This window comes from Bacillus rossius, chromosome 3, assembly GCF_032445375.1.
Source record: "Bacillus rossius redtenbacheri isolate Brsri chromosome 3, Brsri_v3, whole genome shotgun sequence".
In the NCBI taxonomy this organism is placed as follows: Eukaryota; Metazoa; Arthropoda; class Insecta; order Phasmatodea; family Bacillidae; genus Bacillus; species Bacillus rossius.
The window spans coordinates 11,612,029-11,627,069 of NC_086332.1; the positions used below are offsets into that span (position 1 = coordinate 11,612,029).

At 33.7% G+C, this 15,041-nt stretch overlaps 2 protein-coding genes across 2 annotated transcripts in view; one reads left to right on the top strand and one right to left on the bottom strand.

The window, feature by feature from the left end:
- The window catches only part of LOC134530208 (Fanconi anemia group I protein homolog), a 48,672-nt gene extending 41,303 nt beyond the window's left edge, over positions 1-7,369 (top strand). Inside the window, exons 21-25 of the mRNA XM_063364874.1 lie at positions 1,659-1,878; positions 2,999-3,077; positions 3,776-3,946; positions 6,077-6,168; positions 7,208-7,369. Coding sequence (XP_063220944.1) covers positions 1,659-1,878; positions 2,999-3,077; positions 3,776-3,946; positions 6,077-6,157 — 551 coding nt within the window. The 3' untranslated portion in view covers positions 6,158-6,168; positions 7,208-7,369. The remainder of the gene's footprint in view (positions 1-1,658; positions 1,879-2,998; positions 3,078-3,775; positions 3,947-6,076; positions 6,169-7,207) is intronic.
- A 2,480-nt stretch (positions 7,370-9,849) lies between these two features.
- On the bottom strand, positions 9,850-14,825 carry LOC134530211 (small nuclear ribonucleoprotein Sm D1-like). The gene has a single exon (XM_063364878.1). The coding sequence runs from the start codon at positions 14,724-14,726 to the stop codon at positions 14,256-14,258; it is 471 nt and encodes a 156-aa protein (XP_063220948.1). The 5' UTR covers positions 14,727-14,825; the 3' UTR covers positions 9,850-14,255.
- Between the last annotated feature and the right edge of the window lie 216 nt (positions 14,826-15,041).

A 15,041-nucleotide genomic window follows, 5' to 3' on the forward strand; every position in this document is an offset into this window, starting at 1 on the left:
ATGTCGCAACCGATCAGCTTGTTACATGTAAACCTAAAAGTGTTTAGAAGTATTTTGAACGTTTGACAGACAGTTAATCCCTGGCAAAGTGTCTCTCGTGTGAAAATTTTTTTTAGATGCGAGCATGGTAGCACGTCTGGCTATAATAAAAAAGAATTTGAGTATGCTAAAAAATATGAAGTCGCCGCTGAAAAAATGGCAAGTGAAGCAGACAAAAGAAATAGCAGCAAAAAGAAAAACTTACTTTGCAAGAAACGTTTAAATGGCCATCTTCTCATATTATAATTAACAATTTGTTTTTTTTTTAATTTTCCCGATCCCATCCCGTTTCCCGCGGGAATAATTTATTTTTCCCGAAAATTTCCCGCAGTACAAAAACCTATTCCCGCACACCCCTAAAAATAAGATTATTTAATAATAGGTAACCAACTAACCATGAAATATTATGATTCACAAAATATGAAGTTAAAAATGGGCAAAATTACAAAACTTTACACCTTTACAAATCAAGAACGGGAATTTCAATACCATCTTAACGCGTGCGGTGGTGAAAATTTAAGGTACCGAACATTTATATGGAAATCCACTTCATGTGGTCGCTTTGCATGGGAAACAGTTAAAGTAATTTAACAATTTAAGTTATGTAAAGTCCTATATTATTTGGTTATTATTTTTTTTATTCAATTTTAATAACTTTACGTAAGTCAATTAAAAAATGTCTCTTGTCACGATATGAACATTTCTTTGCATTTCAAGCAGTTGATTTTTTTCCGTTGTTTGTAGTGGTAGCCATCCTCTAAATAATGCAAGTTTTTGTTCTTATCTATCTGTACCGTACTGGTGACATATTTATGTACAATGTATTAGTTTTAAGAACGTTATTAAAACATAGGATGTTTAAGTTTTATATGTACGGCAGGCACACGTAGATAAGAAATGATGTTCAAAGTATTTTAGTAGTATGAAAAGTGAAAGGGGTTGTGGTGGATTTTTAGGTTATGACAGGCACTTTCATTTTGCAATAATATCGACCAAATATTAACAAGCGTATCGTGAATCAGCAGGAATGCAGATTCAACTAAATATATTGGCGAAATTGGCTTCTACTGATTTGTATCAGCACAGCTCTAATTATAAGATTACAATTCACTCACCAAAAAGGACTTAAACTGTAAGATTACCTCTAATAAAAAGGAGATCTTAAAATAAAATTTTAAAAATACTCCGAAGTTATTTTACATCTCTTTTAGTAATCTCATACATTTAAATCTTGTAAATCTAATTATTTTTATTTATCAATTGGTTACATGCCTACCGACGGCATAAGGCCATGGGTGGTAGGCACGATAAACGTAAAAAAAAAATACATAGACAAAACAAACACATGAAACAAAATGAATAACATTGAGGGCAATACTATATAATAGCACATGTGTATACACAAGACAACACAGCAGGCAACTAACAGATGAACAAGTTTCATAATTATAGTATAACAAGAATAAAGACAATCGAAGATAATTAAAATTAATTTTGTATTTGATATACACTTGTAAATGAATTCACACAACTAAGAAGTGATGTGACAGTCACACAAGGCAGTATTATTAGAACAACACGAAACGCGCACGCACTGTGATGTCGGCTGTGCGGCGCAGGTCGCTGGGACGAGCTCCGGGACAAGGAGCGGGCCACGTGCCTGCACCTCAGCCACGTGATCCAGGAGCTGGCCCAGGTGAGTGCCGTCAGGGTGCCGGTGGGCGCCGTCACCACCGCCACGTTCCGCGCGGTGCTGCTGCTCTACGACGCCCTGCACCTCGTCGCCAAGTACTTCACGCTGCGCTGCACCCGGACCAACCAGGCGCACCGGCACGCCAAGTGAGTCGGCATGCCGCTGGCCTCTCGTCCCAGTGTTTTCAGACTCATGTTCCGGGCAAAAAGTTAACAAGTCACATTTTGGTTGTTTTAAGTCAACAAGTCACTTAAACTCTTAAGTATACTTAGAATATGTAATGCATTTTTAATCATTGGCAACTATGTTGGTAAATAATTTCGGTAAATAAAAGAATAATGCAAGTAAAATTTAAGTATTTAAATTAAATTTTTTATCTAAGAGTTTTTTTGTTTCTCCTGCAAAAAGTGAATTCTTGACTTGTTCCCGTTTACCCGTTTACCGTCCAGTTATGTTAAACCATATTTTAATAAAACTCCATAAATTGCAGGAAAATGCAACTAGGAAGAACGTAAATACCAAGTTTTCAGTGCAAAGTGGCGGCAAAATAGTGGTGCGAGATTTTATGCTCCTTGAACGTGTCAAATATATAACAAGTTTTTTTTTTAGAAAAATACTGTCAAGTCTCGTCCGGTCAAGTACAATGAATTCAACTTGCTCAACCTCACTTGAGTTTTAGAGTCTGGATCCATGAAACACAGTCATAAACAAAATAAGAGTTGATGAAGAATGTTGAATGTAGGAAAAACAAAGCGGTGATAATACAAAAGTTTTCATTACAAGACTTTATTAATTTCTGCCTTATTACATAGACATTTCTGTTCACAGAATAGTTGCAAGTTTTTTTTGTGTATTGTTGGTTTGCTAGTTTAGGAATGTTGCAAATTTGTATTAATCCTACTTCAAAAATAAAATAGTCAAATTGTACCTGTTAAATTGCTTCTGACTGGAATTTTTATTTTACATGTACAGGTTAAAATTAGGTAACTCATATTTATTTTATTTAAATCTGGAAAAAAAAGCCATCATCTGTCAACTTTCTAATTAGATTGCAAAAAATTGTTTTTAAGGATAGTTTCAGCTATTCTGTGTATTTTATTTTGCCTCATTTTTTGTCAGTGTGGTCAATGGTCACATGAAGCAATTTAACCAAAATCCAAATGTAAAAAACTTATGCTGCAATTTCCAACATATTGTTGACCACGTACACACATGTAGTGTTAGCTAACAACACATTGACATTAGGTATTTTGTCTTTTCCTGCAGGTTGGAAGGTGTGATTCGTGTGATAAAGAAAGTTTTGCAGCCCCGGTTCACTGACCTAACGCACTATGTCTCCCAGTCTGTAAGTTCCCGTACATTATTTCATCAGCAGAGTTAGATGAAAATTATTATATATGTTGGGTTGTGTGACTATTCTGCAGTGAAATTAATACCAAAATATTACTAACGTTAATTTTAAACTTTAATATGAAATTCTTTCAATGGAATTCAATAAAACTTAGAATTTTTCAGTGGCATGTAATATTTTTGTTCTGAGAACATTTTAATGTTAATGAAAGTTTATTTAGGTTATAGGAAATTTTTTTATTAGTTGTATAAATTAACATGACTAAATGAATGAATGATTTTTAACATCTCACGACTTTGGGGTCATTGGAGACAACCCACGATCAAAGTCCCGGGACTTTGATACTTCTCAGAATAAAATTAGAATCCATTTCATTTTTGGCAAGATGTATCAATAACAATAGAACAATTTTAGTAAAAATCAACATTTTTTGAACATAAAATCCTAACATTATACATTACTTGAGTTTTCTTTTTCCTACAACTTTTATACGTGTAAATAGCACCTTTTTTTTTTAACCACAAACTCCTATGTTATTGTTTATTGAATATGTAATTGCTAAGTAAAAAAAATTATTTTATTAAATATGTAGGTATATAGTACATAGTGTTATCACCTTAAATTTTGTTTCAACACAGCAAATCTAAGTTATGTGAAGTGTCAGGTGTTTTTTTTTTTTTTTTTACGTGCAGGATGGTGCTGACAAGGATGTAGAAAAACAAGAAAAAAAGAAGAAAAAGCTTTCTTTAGACCCACTCGCAATGAAAAACAAAGCCATTAATGAGACAAAGCTAATTCCCAAAGTGATCTTCGCAAAGGAGAAATTTGAGAAAGTTGTGATAATGTTGTCCAAGAAAACAAAGGTAAGTATTAGTTTATTGATTGAACTCAATTTGGTATATAAAGCTAAATTCTTCCTCGTTTTTCATTCTTCACCAACTTAACATTTGTTGTATGAGGCATGTATGTTCTGGTTTTAAATTTAATATTCTTGTAGATTTTTAAGGGAAAGAGTACAATTTTGTTTATGGAAAAGATTCTTGCTGATCTTAGAAGCTGTTTCATATCTACTGGTTTGATGCCATCACCTTGCTAGCAATGTAGTAAAAGTGAATTCATAACCTTAATTTAGGCAGATTTTCCCAGACACAAAAATAAGGGTTTATATGTTGAATATGCTACACCTGTACCCTGACCGTATTCCTAGTCCGTGATAGGACACGACCTGTCCGTTCTTATTAGGGAGCAGATTTTGCTGTCTGATCCATTGCCATTCTGTTGCCCAAATTTCGCGTATGCGCGGAGCTCACTTTTTCATTGATTTTGTCCACATGGCGCGTCTGGCGTCATTAACTCCTCTACAGTCATTTTTGTGATCATTGGGGGACATTCCAAGCATAATGGTATGCCAAATAACACTTTATGATAGCAAAACTATCCTGGAATACATTTTGTACACTTTAATGATAATTGCAACTTAAAATGTACTTGAGAATATTAGAAAGACTGATCTATTTTTGTGTGATAGTGCTGCAATCTCTAGTTTATTTTTGCCATTAAAATTGTATCAATGGTTGTGAAACATCTGCTGAAATGCGTTGTAACTAGTTTCTAGCCTCACGCAGGGCACAGATTATTAAAACGGGTGACGATTTATTTACCTTCTGGGATTCATTTTGGACATGTTCTGAAATACAGCCTGTGAGTTGGGTTACAGTCTTACAGTTGTTTCCCAGCAAGGTAGTTTGATTTTGTTGTTTTTTTTTTTTTTTTTTTTTTTCCCACTACCTTACCCGAATGTCTTGGAATATTGCCCTTAGCATGCATGCATATGTAGATTTAACGCATCCATGCAAACATATGACTGTTTATCCTGCAGGGTGCATAAAAATACATATCTTTGATCTGGCTTGATTGGGACTATGGCCTTGCTAGATTAGTGATTTTGCTGTATTATCGAACGTGAGAATAGTTTCTAAGGGATTACCAAATGTGAAAAGTGTAGTGTAATGTTCTAGAAAACAGGAGACGCTTTACTGAAATTAAAACTGACATTAACAACAAACTTTGACCTACTTGATTGAAGTTGATTACAGAATGTGTCAAAAAACAGAATGCAGGATTAAAGATTTTTAATTGTGTGCGTATATGATAACAAATATCCAGTAAAAAAAAAAATTGTTGCTTGGCTGACATGCGAGTTAGAAGTGTAAAGTGACACTTCTATGATCAAATTAAACTAGTTAAAACTAGATACTGAGTAATTCACTTGAATAATGAAACTAAGCCGGTATGTATCCGACTACACTACGGAGGTATCAGTCATCACATCAGTGTCGAGTGCTTTGCTGTGCTTGTCCCTAGTCGATTATGTTTATAAAAAGTAAGGAAAAATTCTCCCAGTGATGAAATTTGAACCATGTCCCTTAAGGTCATCCAGCACATGCTGTACTGCTGAGCTACTAAGCCTATTGGGAATTAAGGAGATGTAATATAATCATTGTTACATTTGACCCACCAATACATTTGGTACAGTGAAACTTCATTACAAAATACCTCACTATAAAAAACTTCTCACTTTAAACTATATATTTTTAGGTCCCAACAAAATATTTAACATTTAGTAACAGTTCAGTATAAAGTACTTTCATCATTATGTACCAAAAAGGTGGGATTTTTCAAGTACATTGTAATGAGATTTCACGGTATGTCCCCTAATATTTAGGAAATTGACTATATGGTTTTATGTTGCTAGACGTGGGTCCACCATCTTGTTTACACATGTTCGTTCATTGATTTCCGTTACGTTTTCACAAAATTGCTCCTACTTCATACCATATACAAAGAGCCAAGAAGTTTTCTCTCTTAAACACACACAATGACATTCATTTATTCATTTACATATACAACTTTTAATAAATAAATAAATAAATTCACGAAGATTAAGTTTTATCATTGAATTATATTGTCATTTGAATTTGATTTGCTTACAGAGTAATTTGGAAGATGCATTGGGAGGTCCAAAGGATCAAGATTTCAAAATACGCCTCAGTGTCAGAAATGACGATGAATGAAACATGTACAGGTATTTCTTAATTTCACAAATATGCATATAGTAGGTAGTAAATATATGCATGCTCATATTGTGGTCAGATCATTCATTAGGGAATATATTGTAAATATTTTTGCTAGTTTTTTATGCTTTCAACGTATGTTACAGAATTTTTTAACTATGTTATCCCTTACTCTTACAAGTTTTCACTAATATGTATAGTGAAGGTAGGCTTGTACAATGCCCAGTTTTGCATAGGGGCTTAAGCCAATGGGACCTTGAAGGTTATAGTAGGCTCCAAACCACTGTACCAACTCCACAAATGATAATTACTGAAGATCTGGGATTGAATCTACAGCCATTGTCCTTGGTGCTTCAACAAATGAAGGAAAAATTTTTGCATGATATCTTTAATTGACTAAATTTTTACAACTCCAAATTTGTTACCCATGAAAAAAATGATTGAAAATTATTGGTGAGAAGTGATAAAAGAAAAATGGTTTGAACTGAAATAGAAGGAAGTTTGTCAATGTTATAAGTTAATTCAAAAGTGGACTTTTTTTTCCACAGGAAATTCTCTATTTGCATAATATTTTGTTAAATTTTATACGATTTCCTCTCACCAGAATTCGGAATATAAAAATCAGCTACAAATTGTGATTTACCTAAAGATTCAAATTCAGTGCTAAGTTTGAGTAGTTATAATGAATTTATAGTGGTGCTTTGTTCAACATGTACTGTTTTAACAAAATTCAATTTTTTTATTTTCATAAGGAAGCCAGCCATATGATATTAAATATAACAATAAGCAAGTTCTTGTGATTCTAAAAATATTTTTATTATTATTGCAACAATTTGTGCAGATAACAGTTGTCTTGGCTTTAGAGTTGAATGTACAGTGTTTGGTAGTTTGTGAACTGTGTTATGATGGAGTTGATTTGAAAGCACGAACACTATTTTTGTGTGTGTATTGATTTTGCATGGTTCTGTTGATAAAAAGTTAAAAAGAAAAACTCTTGCACTTGGAACTGTTTAGTATTTTATTGTTCTAATTGTGATGTTCTTTTTCCAGGTAATGCAGATAATGATGGACACTGCCAGCATGCTTACATGTTATGCTAAAATTATTTTAACTATAACCCTCCAGTGTACCTAAAAAAAAAAATATGGAAATTAGTTTTATCACAAAATAACATTTGTACATATTTGTTAATAAAAGTATGTTAAGTTTAAATGTTTAAAGAAATCCTTTTATATTTTCAGGAAACCAGAGAAAATTAATACTAAATGCAGGAAAGCATTAAGGGGAGAGATAAGAATTGAAAAATAATATCATGGTTTTAACAGTTTTTAGACCATTTCTTTTGTTAGGGGTTAAGTATTTGGCTATGTTTAAGCATATTGCGTATGTTATTTAATAAAATTATGACTGTCTAAATTTAATTGTGACTGTCTGCTACAGATAGTTTCTCCTGTGAAGTAATTGGTGTTTAGTTATGAATTTACACATTTTTGAGAGAGACTACAACTCTTACAATACTGTCAATAGACAGTATTGTTTTGATTGTGAGTCTTACCAATTACGGAGTGTCATGAGCACAGAAAGCCACGTTGATGACAGCCATGACATGCCTAAGCTTTCCAAGCAGGATGATTCTGTAGTGGTTTGCTGTTGCCTCCTGTGGGATGAAGGTGAAACGGGCATTACAATCACACAGTCTTGAAACCCAGGGAGAAGGTTTGGAAAAAAGAGGCCGTAAATTTTTTACTATGTACGATTGAAATTTAGTCTTCATTAAAGCAAATATATATTAGGTATATTAAAGAGATTTTCTCACACTATAAAGTAGTGTCTGTCTATTCATATATGTAAATCTTAAAAAAGAAATTTTTGAAATTTATATTCTGTCTGCATTATATATCGGTAGAAAAATTTTTTTAAATACTGAATAAGAAACTAGAAATCAGTAACGTTTTTTAAAGAAGACTCTGCTCTGCACAATAGTGGCAAAGTGAAGTCTTTAATTCTAAACAAAGCTGCCTGTTGAAGTAAATTAATTTTTCAAAGAAGAAACTATGTACTCGTCAATTAAAAACTTAACAGGTAATTGGATATTTGAGTGGTTAAAAAATGTTCATTTGTTCTACATGATTAACCTTGATTTTCTTTTCCAGTTAAAGAATATAATATTTAAACTAGCAATTTATTAATTTTTTATACTGAAACATAGCCATTCATTGTACAAGTGACCTTGAATAAGAGTTGTCTTAAAATATATAATTACAGATGTAGCTGAAGTTGCAAAATGAGAGCCAAGCTTCAGTTTAAACCAGCTTGAAAATCAAGCTTTTACAGTTCCATCAAATTTGAGCTCAATAATAAAATCTACTTTCCTGGCTTTTGACATCTGATCTGTCTCAACAATTGCATATTTGAATTAACATTGACATTTGCATGCACAAATAAGCCACACGTGTGTGTGTTAGTTTACAATCTAGATTATCATGCAAAAAAAAAGCACGAAGGATTTTTTTATCCATATCTATTGTTTTCTCAAACATTTTTAAAATGCTGTAAGTGTACATATTTTGCAGTGGTCTGCACTCTGTGTGCTGATTGTGTCAAGTTAAGTACATGTTTATTCTACGATATTGCTACTCTCATTTACACCAGTAGCAAACATTCAACCATTAGTTCAAAAAAATGGCACCCAACAGTGTAGTACTGAAAAGACACGTTAATGTAACAGATACCTAATATTTAGTTTTCCTTTATGAGCATATCTATGTAATTTTCTAATTGGTAAATTAAAAAAAAGACAATATGTAACTCAGAACACATGATAGAAGTGAAACTTCTTTAGGATTTCAAACCTCAACTCGTAAGTATATTGTAAGTGGTCAAGCGGCAGAGAGAGAGAAAGAGAAATAATAATTTTGTAAATAAACATGAACTACCTAACAAAATTATAAGTAATTTTAAAATAATTGCCCAGGATATCAATAATTATTGATCAATAATGATTAATTAAAAATAAATATTATTCAGAGTTGAAATACTCCATAAAGAAAAACTGTGTGTGTTACTGTTTCTTCAAATAATTCTGCCATTTGGAACATGCCAAATCTCAGAACGTAATATGAAATTCAAAACAGGTAGCGCTATCTATGTACACTACTGGTTGAACAAGGAGTAACATCAGCATGCTGGTAGCAAATATAAAAGTCATTGCACTCACAGCTGAGTATTTTCTGAAATAAGTGCAGGTACACACTTTGTCTTATTCTTTCGTTCACATCTATCTCTCTCTGTTCTTTTTTTTTTTTTTTTTTTTTTTTTGGGCAGGAAAAGAGTTATCACATAATGAAAACAAGCCCAGCAATGTATATAAAATAGTGCTCTCTCTATATCGCTTTGGCCAAGTACCTATTCTCTGTCCTTTTCGCATCAGAAACATTTTACAATAATGTTTCATAGAAAACGTTGCATTAAAATTAGGCCTTGAAATTTTACTCCCATCTACCATTGTGCCTAAAGAAGTTTCTCTTCAAAAATGTATTAGTGTAATCTCATGATTGATAGAGAGAGCATGATTTAATGTAGAATCTGGTCCCGTAAATTTATCTAAATTTTTCAAGGTTAGAAAATATTGAATTTTTAATTTATTTGTTTACTATTTTGAAACTATAATTTAAATAATAACTGGTGGCTTTTTTGCCCCATCTCTAATAATCAAATTATGGGTGATATTGAATGCATTATGATCATGAACATAATACATACAATCCCAGTTATCACGGTAAAATCAATGTAAAGTACAAAAATATAAAGCAGTGTGATAAGACAACTTTTAATCTGAAACACACAGCCATAAAGCAACTTTAACGGTAAGATAAAAAACTTAATACTTACGAATTTATTCATTGAAGGTATACTTAACTTAATTGACAAATGTTTGTAACACTACATGGCACATAAAATAAGACCTGCTTTGCACTTCTGATGGCTACAGAAAATCATGCAGATCAGCAGTTTGAAGAGGAAAGGAGGTGAAGTGGTGAAATGGACCAGGCGAGAACGGAATAAAACTAAGAGAGGCAGGTGCGAAATAACAGGATGCTGATACAAAACAGAAATCCATGAAATAGTAGAAAAAGCTAACTGAATTTTCCCTTCAATTGTGAACAAGTACATCTAGATACAGAAACAAATTTTAAAATACATAAAACTCCCTGTTAATTTATATATACACATATATACATATATATATAATATAAATGATTGATGTCACAAAAGTGAATTACCTACTGTTGATTGATGCTATTTTGAAACATTTTCCAAACTATTTGATGAGTTTGTTCAAGAATTTGGCAATCAATTGAGTAACCTTAAAAATCACTACTATTGCTAAACAATCAAGGTTTTTCTCTGGAAAAAAAAAAAATTCTGTTGAGACAGTTAAGCTGTAGTAACATTGGATTTTGCCGAAAATTGTTTGTTCTACAAGGGTTTCATTGGAACACTACTATGGTACTTTGCACCCTTTTGTGGTATACAATTTCAAGAAAAGCTATCAGGAAACAGGAAAACAAGAGCTAGTTCACCAGTTTTGTATTTATATCAGACTGCCTAACACACAATACTGTCATTGTTCATGCTTTCCAGAAAAAGTTAATCCTATTTTTTCTGAGAAATTATTTGCCAAATTTTACAGCTGCACAGTACAAAAATCTTAAGAATTTTCTGAATCTTTGCTATCACAAAGAGGACTTTGATTAAGGCTGAGTGGTACTTTTGTGCTACATCACATCAGAAGGGAGTTTGCGATGGAGTTTGGGGTACAGTAAAATCCATTATAAAACCATATTTAACACCTTTTAAACTATCAGTGGGGTGTGAAAAATTTTCCATCCATTACATTTTATTTATGTACCTAACCAATGAAGAGTATATAAATTAAGAAAAACTTCTAAAAGCAAGGTTTGAAAAAGCTGTGGCAATCCCTAGGACTCAAACATCCCATACCTTTATCCTTCTCGATCTAAATAGAGTCAAAACCAAAATATACTAATGATTCAGAAACACATAGGGTACAGATCAGCTCTGGTGATGAAGACATTCCATTTGAAGAAATTGTGGGTTTTGTCGCTTGTGCTTATGATAAGTAGTGATGGTTGGTGCATTGACTCAAAAAAAGATGTTGAAACAAATCTCGCGAGTTTCCTTCTTCACCCAAAAGACCATCGCCATCACTCACATATCCTAGAAGAGCAGATAGATACCTTAGCACTGTGAACATTACCTAATCCAACTACAGCAAAAGGTAGAACCTACGAGTTCCAACAGATGAGATGGCCGAAGCAGCAAAAGTTTTGGCAAAGAAGAGAACTTTACTACTGTCCCTTGAGTCTAAAGTAAAATAAATTTTATTTTTAAATAAATGGGTAAAATGAAATTTAAATAAAACCAAGTGTTTAAAAGATTAATTTTTATTTAGGATAACAAGGAATGAATTACCAGAATTTCCATAAGCATTTATTTACATAAAAAATCCTTTCAATATGATACAATTGGAATACCATCATGAAACTTTGTACACAACTTTCTAAAGAGGTTTGGTATAAAATTATTATTTTTTTTCCATCAAAATAAAAAATTCAAATTTTTGTTTTTTTGTAAAAAATATTAAGTGAAATGATACACTCAAGTTGTCAAATTAAAGCCCTTGTCATTCTAAAGAGAATGGTACAAATTTTATACTTCTATTACAAGCCATTTTAAAGTTACTTGCTTTTAATTATATCAAAATTTTCCTACAAACTGGAGTTTTTTAATTTTTCAAACATTTATAGCTAAAAAACCAAAGGTGAAAAAAAAATCAAACTTTTTATTTTTTATCTGCTAAATAATACTACACCTATCCCTCACTTAGCACGACTAATTCGTTCCTAAAAATTTTTGTGTTATTCGAAATTGCATATTTTGAAGCATTAGTTTCCATAAGAAGCTTTATTTGATGTGTTCCAAAATTGTGTAGGGAAATATACTTTACGTAATATAAATATAAATATCTTTAATAACACTCAACTATAACTATGTATGTCACACCATTTATCTTTATATGCCTCCCATCACACTTTGTATGACAAATACGACACCGCATAATGGAAGAAACGTGGTTATGTACTTTATCGTCAGTCGGCTGGCTGACTTGCCCATCCGGGCATGACCTTCAATGCACGTTGCGTACCTTTCCAAACCATCCTTTACTGTCCGGATTACAATTTAATTTTTCCAAAATTAAAGTGCTTATTCGCGTATCACCATCTGGTTCACACCAATCCTGTCAGGCTAATGATTATTTTTTTCATTGCAATATTGATTTAACAACTTTTTCATGTGAATAATCTGTTTATTTCTGTTCCGGTATCTAATGTCAGATATATTCCAGCTATTACAACCAACATCATCAGACTTATATAAACATTTGATAAGAGTCCATATTTCATACGATTGTGCGCACAATTGACTTGCTTAAAACTAAAGTGCGACCAACATAAGCGTGGCCTTCATGACAATCTGCGTGCCGTAATACTTCTAGTTTTGTCTCAAATACTTGAACACGACACATTATGAGTGATCAAACACGTACAATTACCAGCAGCTGAATGGGCAGATGTTGCTTTTGTTTGAGTGAATTCCCTGCCACTGGCTGGACTGAGTTCACGGCTCGGTCTGTGGCCAGGCGACAACGGTACGGCACGGCAGCATTATGCGCGGACGTAAAAACATTAGGTCCCTTACACTCCATAACCACAATTTAATTGGCCATAGCAGATGTACATACAACAGCCGATAGCATAGTCAGACCTGCGCGCGCATCTCTTCCCCCCTTGTTTGGCTAACTGTATCCCATGGCACATCTGTTGTTTACAGAAATTGAATGACTTCATAGCGTCGTGCCCGACTTTTTTTTTCCTGTGGAGATTTCTCACTAACTGAAATTTACAGACCTGCTATTCAAGACTGGGACAGTAAAATTAACATCGCGTTAAATGAATCCGCGCAATCTGAAGACGTGCCAAGTGAGGGATAGGTGTATTTCACATTAAAAAAAAAATCAAGATCTGAATACATCATGTTTTGGTGTGGAATGACCATAACATATAATCATTAAAAAAAGGTAGGTGTGCCTTTTTACATAATCATTAGAAAAAATGAAGGTGTGCCCCTCTTGTAAACAATGATTTGATTCTTAACAGAATTGTGGCTGAAACACACAAAAAAAAATTAGCGAATTTTATGCAGCCAATTCCTTGGTATTCACAAGTCACACCAAGTGCAGGTTAGTGCAGATGGTGGAATTCACTCTTAGTTAACAATGAAAAATACTGTATTGATAAAAAAAATCTCTTAAAAATTAATAATTATTTGTTACACACTGCAATAACCAAATATAGCCTTACCCTTTATTCACTATTTTTTCTTTCTTTCATGAAACATTCTTTTCAAGCTGCCGTAACAAAATAATTTAATAAGTGACAGTTACTTGTCTATCCATATTACAAATCAACTCATGCTATTACCACTCAGCAGAATCTTAACTTAATCAGAATTGCCACAAACTTAACATAAAATTCTAGACATGCATTTGTATACCGATTGGTCCATCAGAAACAGCATTCAATCCAACAAGTGTTATACACATGTCCAAATTGGTTTCTGATAATTTGACATTTTAATTTTCAAACTCCTTAATTTAAGACTTAGTATTTGGGCTTACACTAAAGAACAACTTTGAAAATAAAATGATAACCCTCCACATAACTTCAGGTACAATTTAACTAATGCAATTTTACACTATTTAATTTAGTGCAAATCCTTTACGTTGGTATTGCCAATATCGTAATGGGTAATCTATAGAGTACAAACAACGACTTCTGAAACAGCTTCCAGATACACAATTACTGGTAAAAAAAATACATTAAAACAAGTCTATAGAATAGTCACAGTGGTTTTGAACCAAAGTTTGCAGGACGTCACTAATACTGTGAGTGCCGGCAACTTACGTTCCGCACTGCTCATTATGGAACATCACAAAGGCGGCACCACAAGTGTCTTAGTAACGCCAATCACCCCCGCGCGGTGGTCCCCGCGAGAAGCCCCTGCCGCCGCCTCTTCCGCCGCCTCTCGGAAAGCCTCGGCCACCCCGCCCGCCTCGGAAACCACCACGGCCGCCGCCACGGCCGCCTCTTCCCCCCCTCCCCCTAGGACCGCCCCGCCCGCCCCCGCGGAAACCACGTCCGCGGCCGCGTCCGCGACCTCGACCCCGGTCCTTCTCGTCGTCCACGAGCAAGGGGTCCACGTTCAACTCGTCAGGCAGGATTATGTACCGCACGTTGTTCCCGCGGATGGCCAGGTTCTCCAGCTCCACCGGGTCGCGGTTCTTGATGGTCATCTTCACGTTCTTCATGTGCGTGTTCATGGTACCGTCCACATTGACAACAACCCCGTTCACCAGAGTCCCGTTCTTCAATTCCACCACCACAGTCTCGTCTTCCAACTTCATCAGGAACCTTACCAAATGCATTATGACGTCTCTCCTCTACACGAAGGTACACACGCATACAAAAATACACAATACCACTAAAATCACACCTACAGTTAGCGGCAAACGATGCTGCTATTCCTCCATTCTAAAATCAAGCGTTATTGTTACCAAAATAACAAATTAATTCGTTAAAATCTCGTTGTAGCAAGATATTTTTATGTTCTATGAAACCATTTTATACTATCAAAGGCAAAATGTAATAATTTTTACTTATATAACCGTTCTAAAGATTAATTATCTTGTTTAAAATGTTTTACACAAAATATTTAGGCAACTTGTTAAAAAAAAAAACAT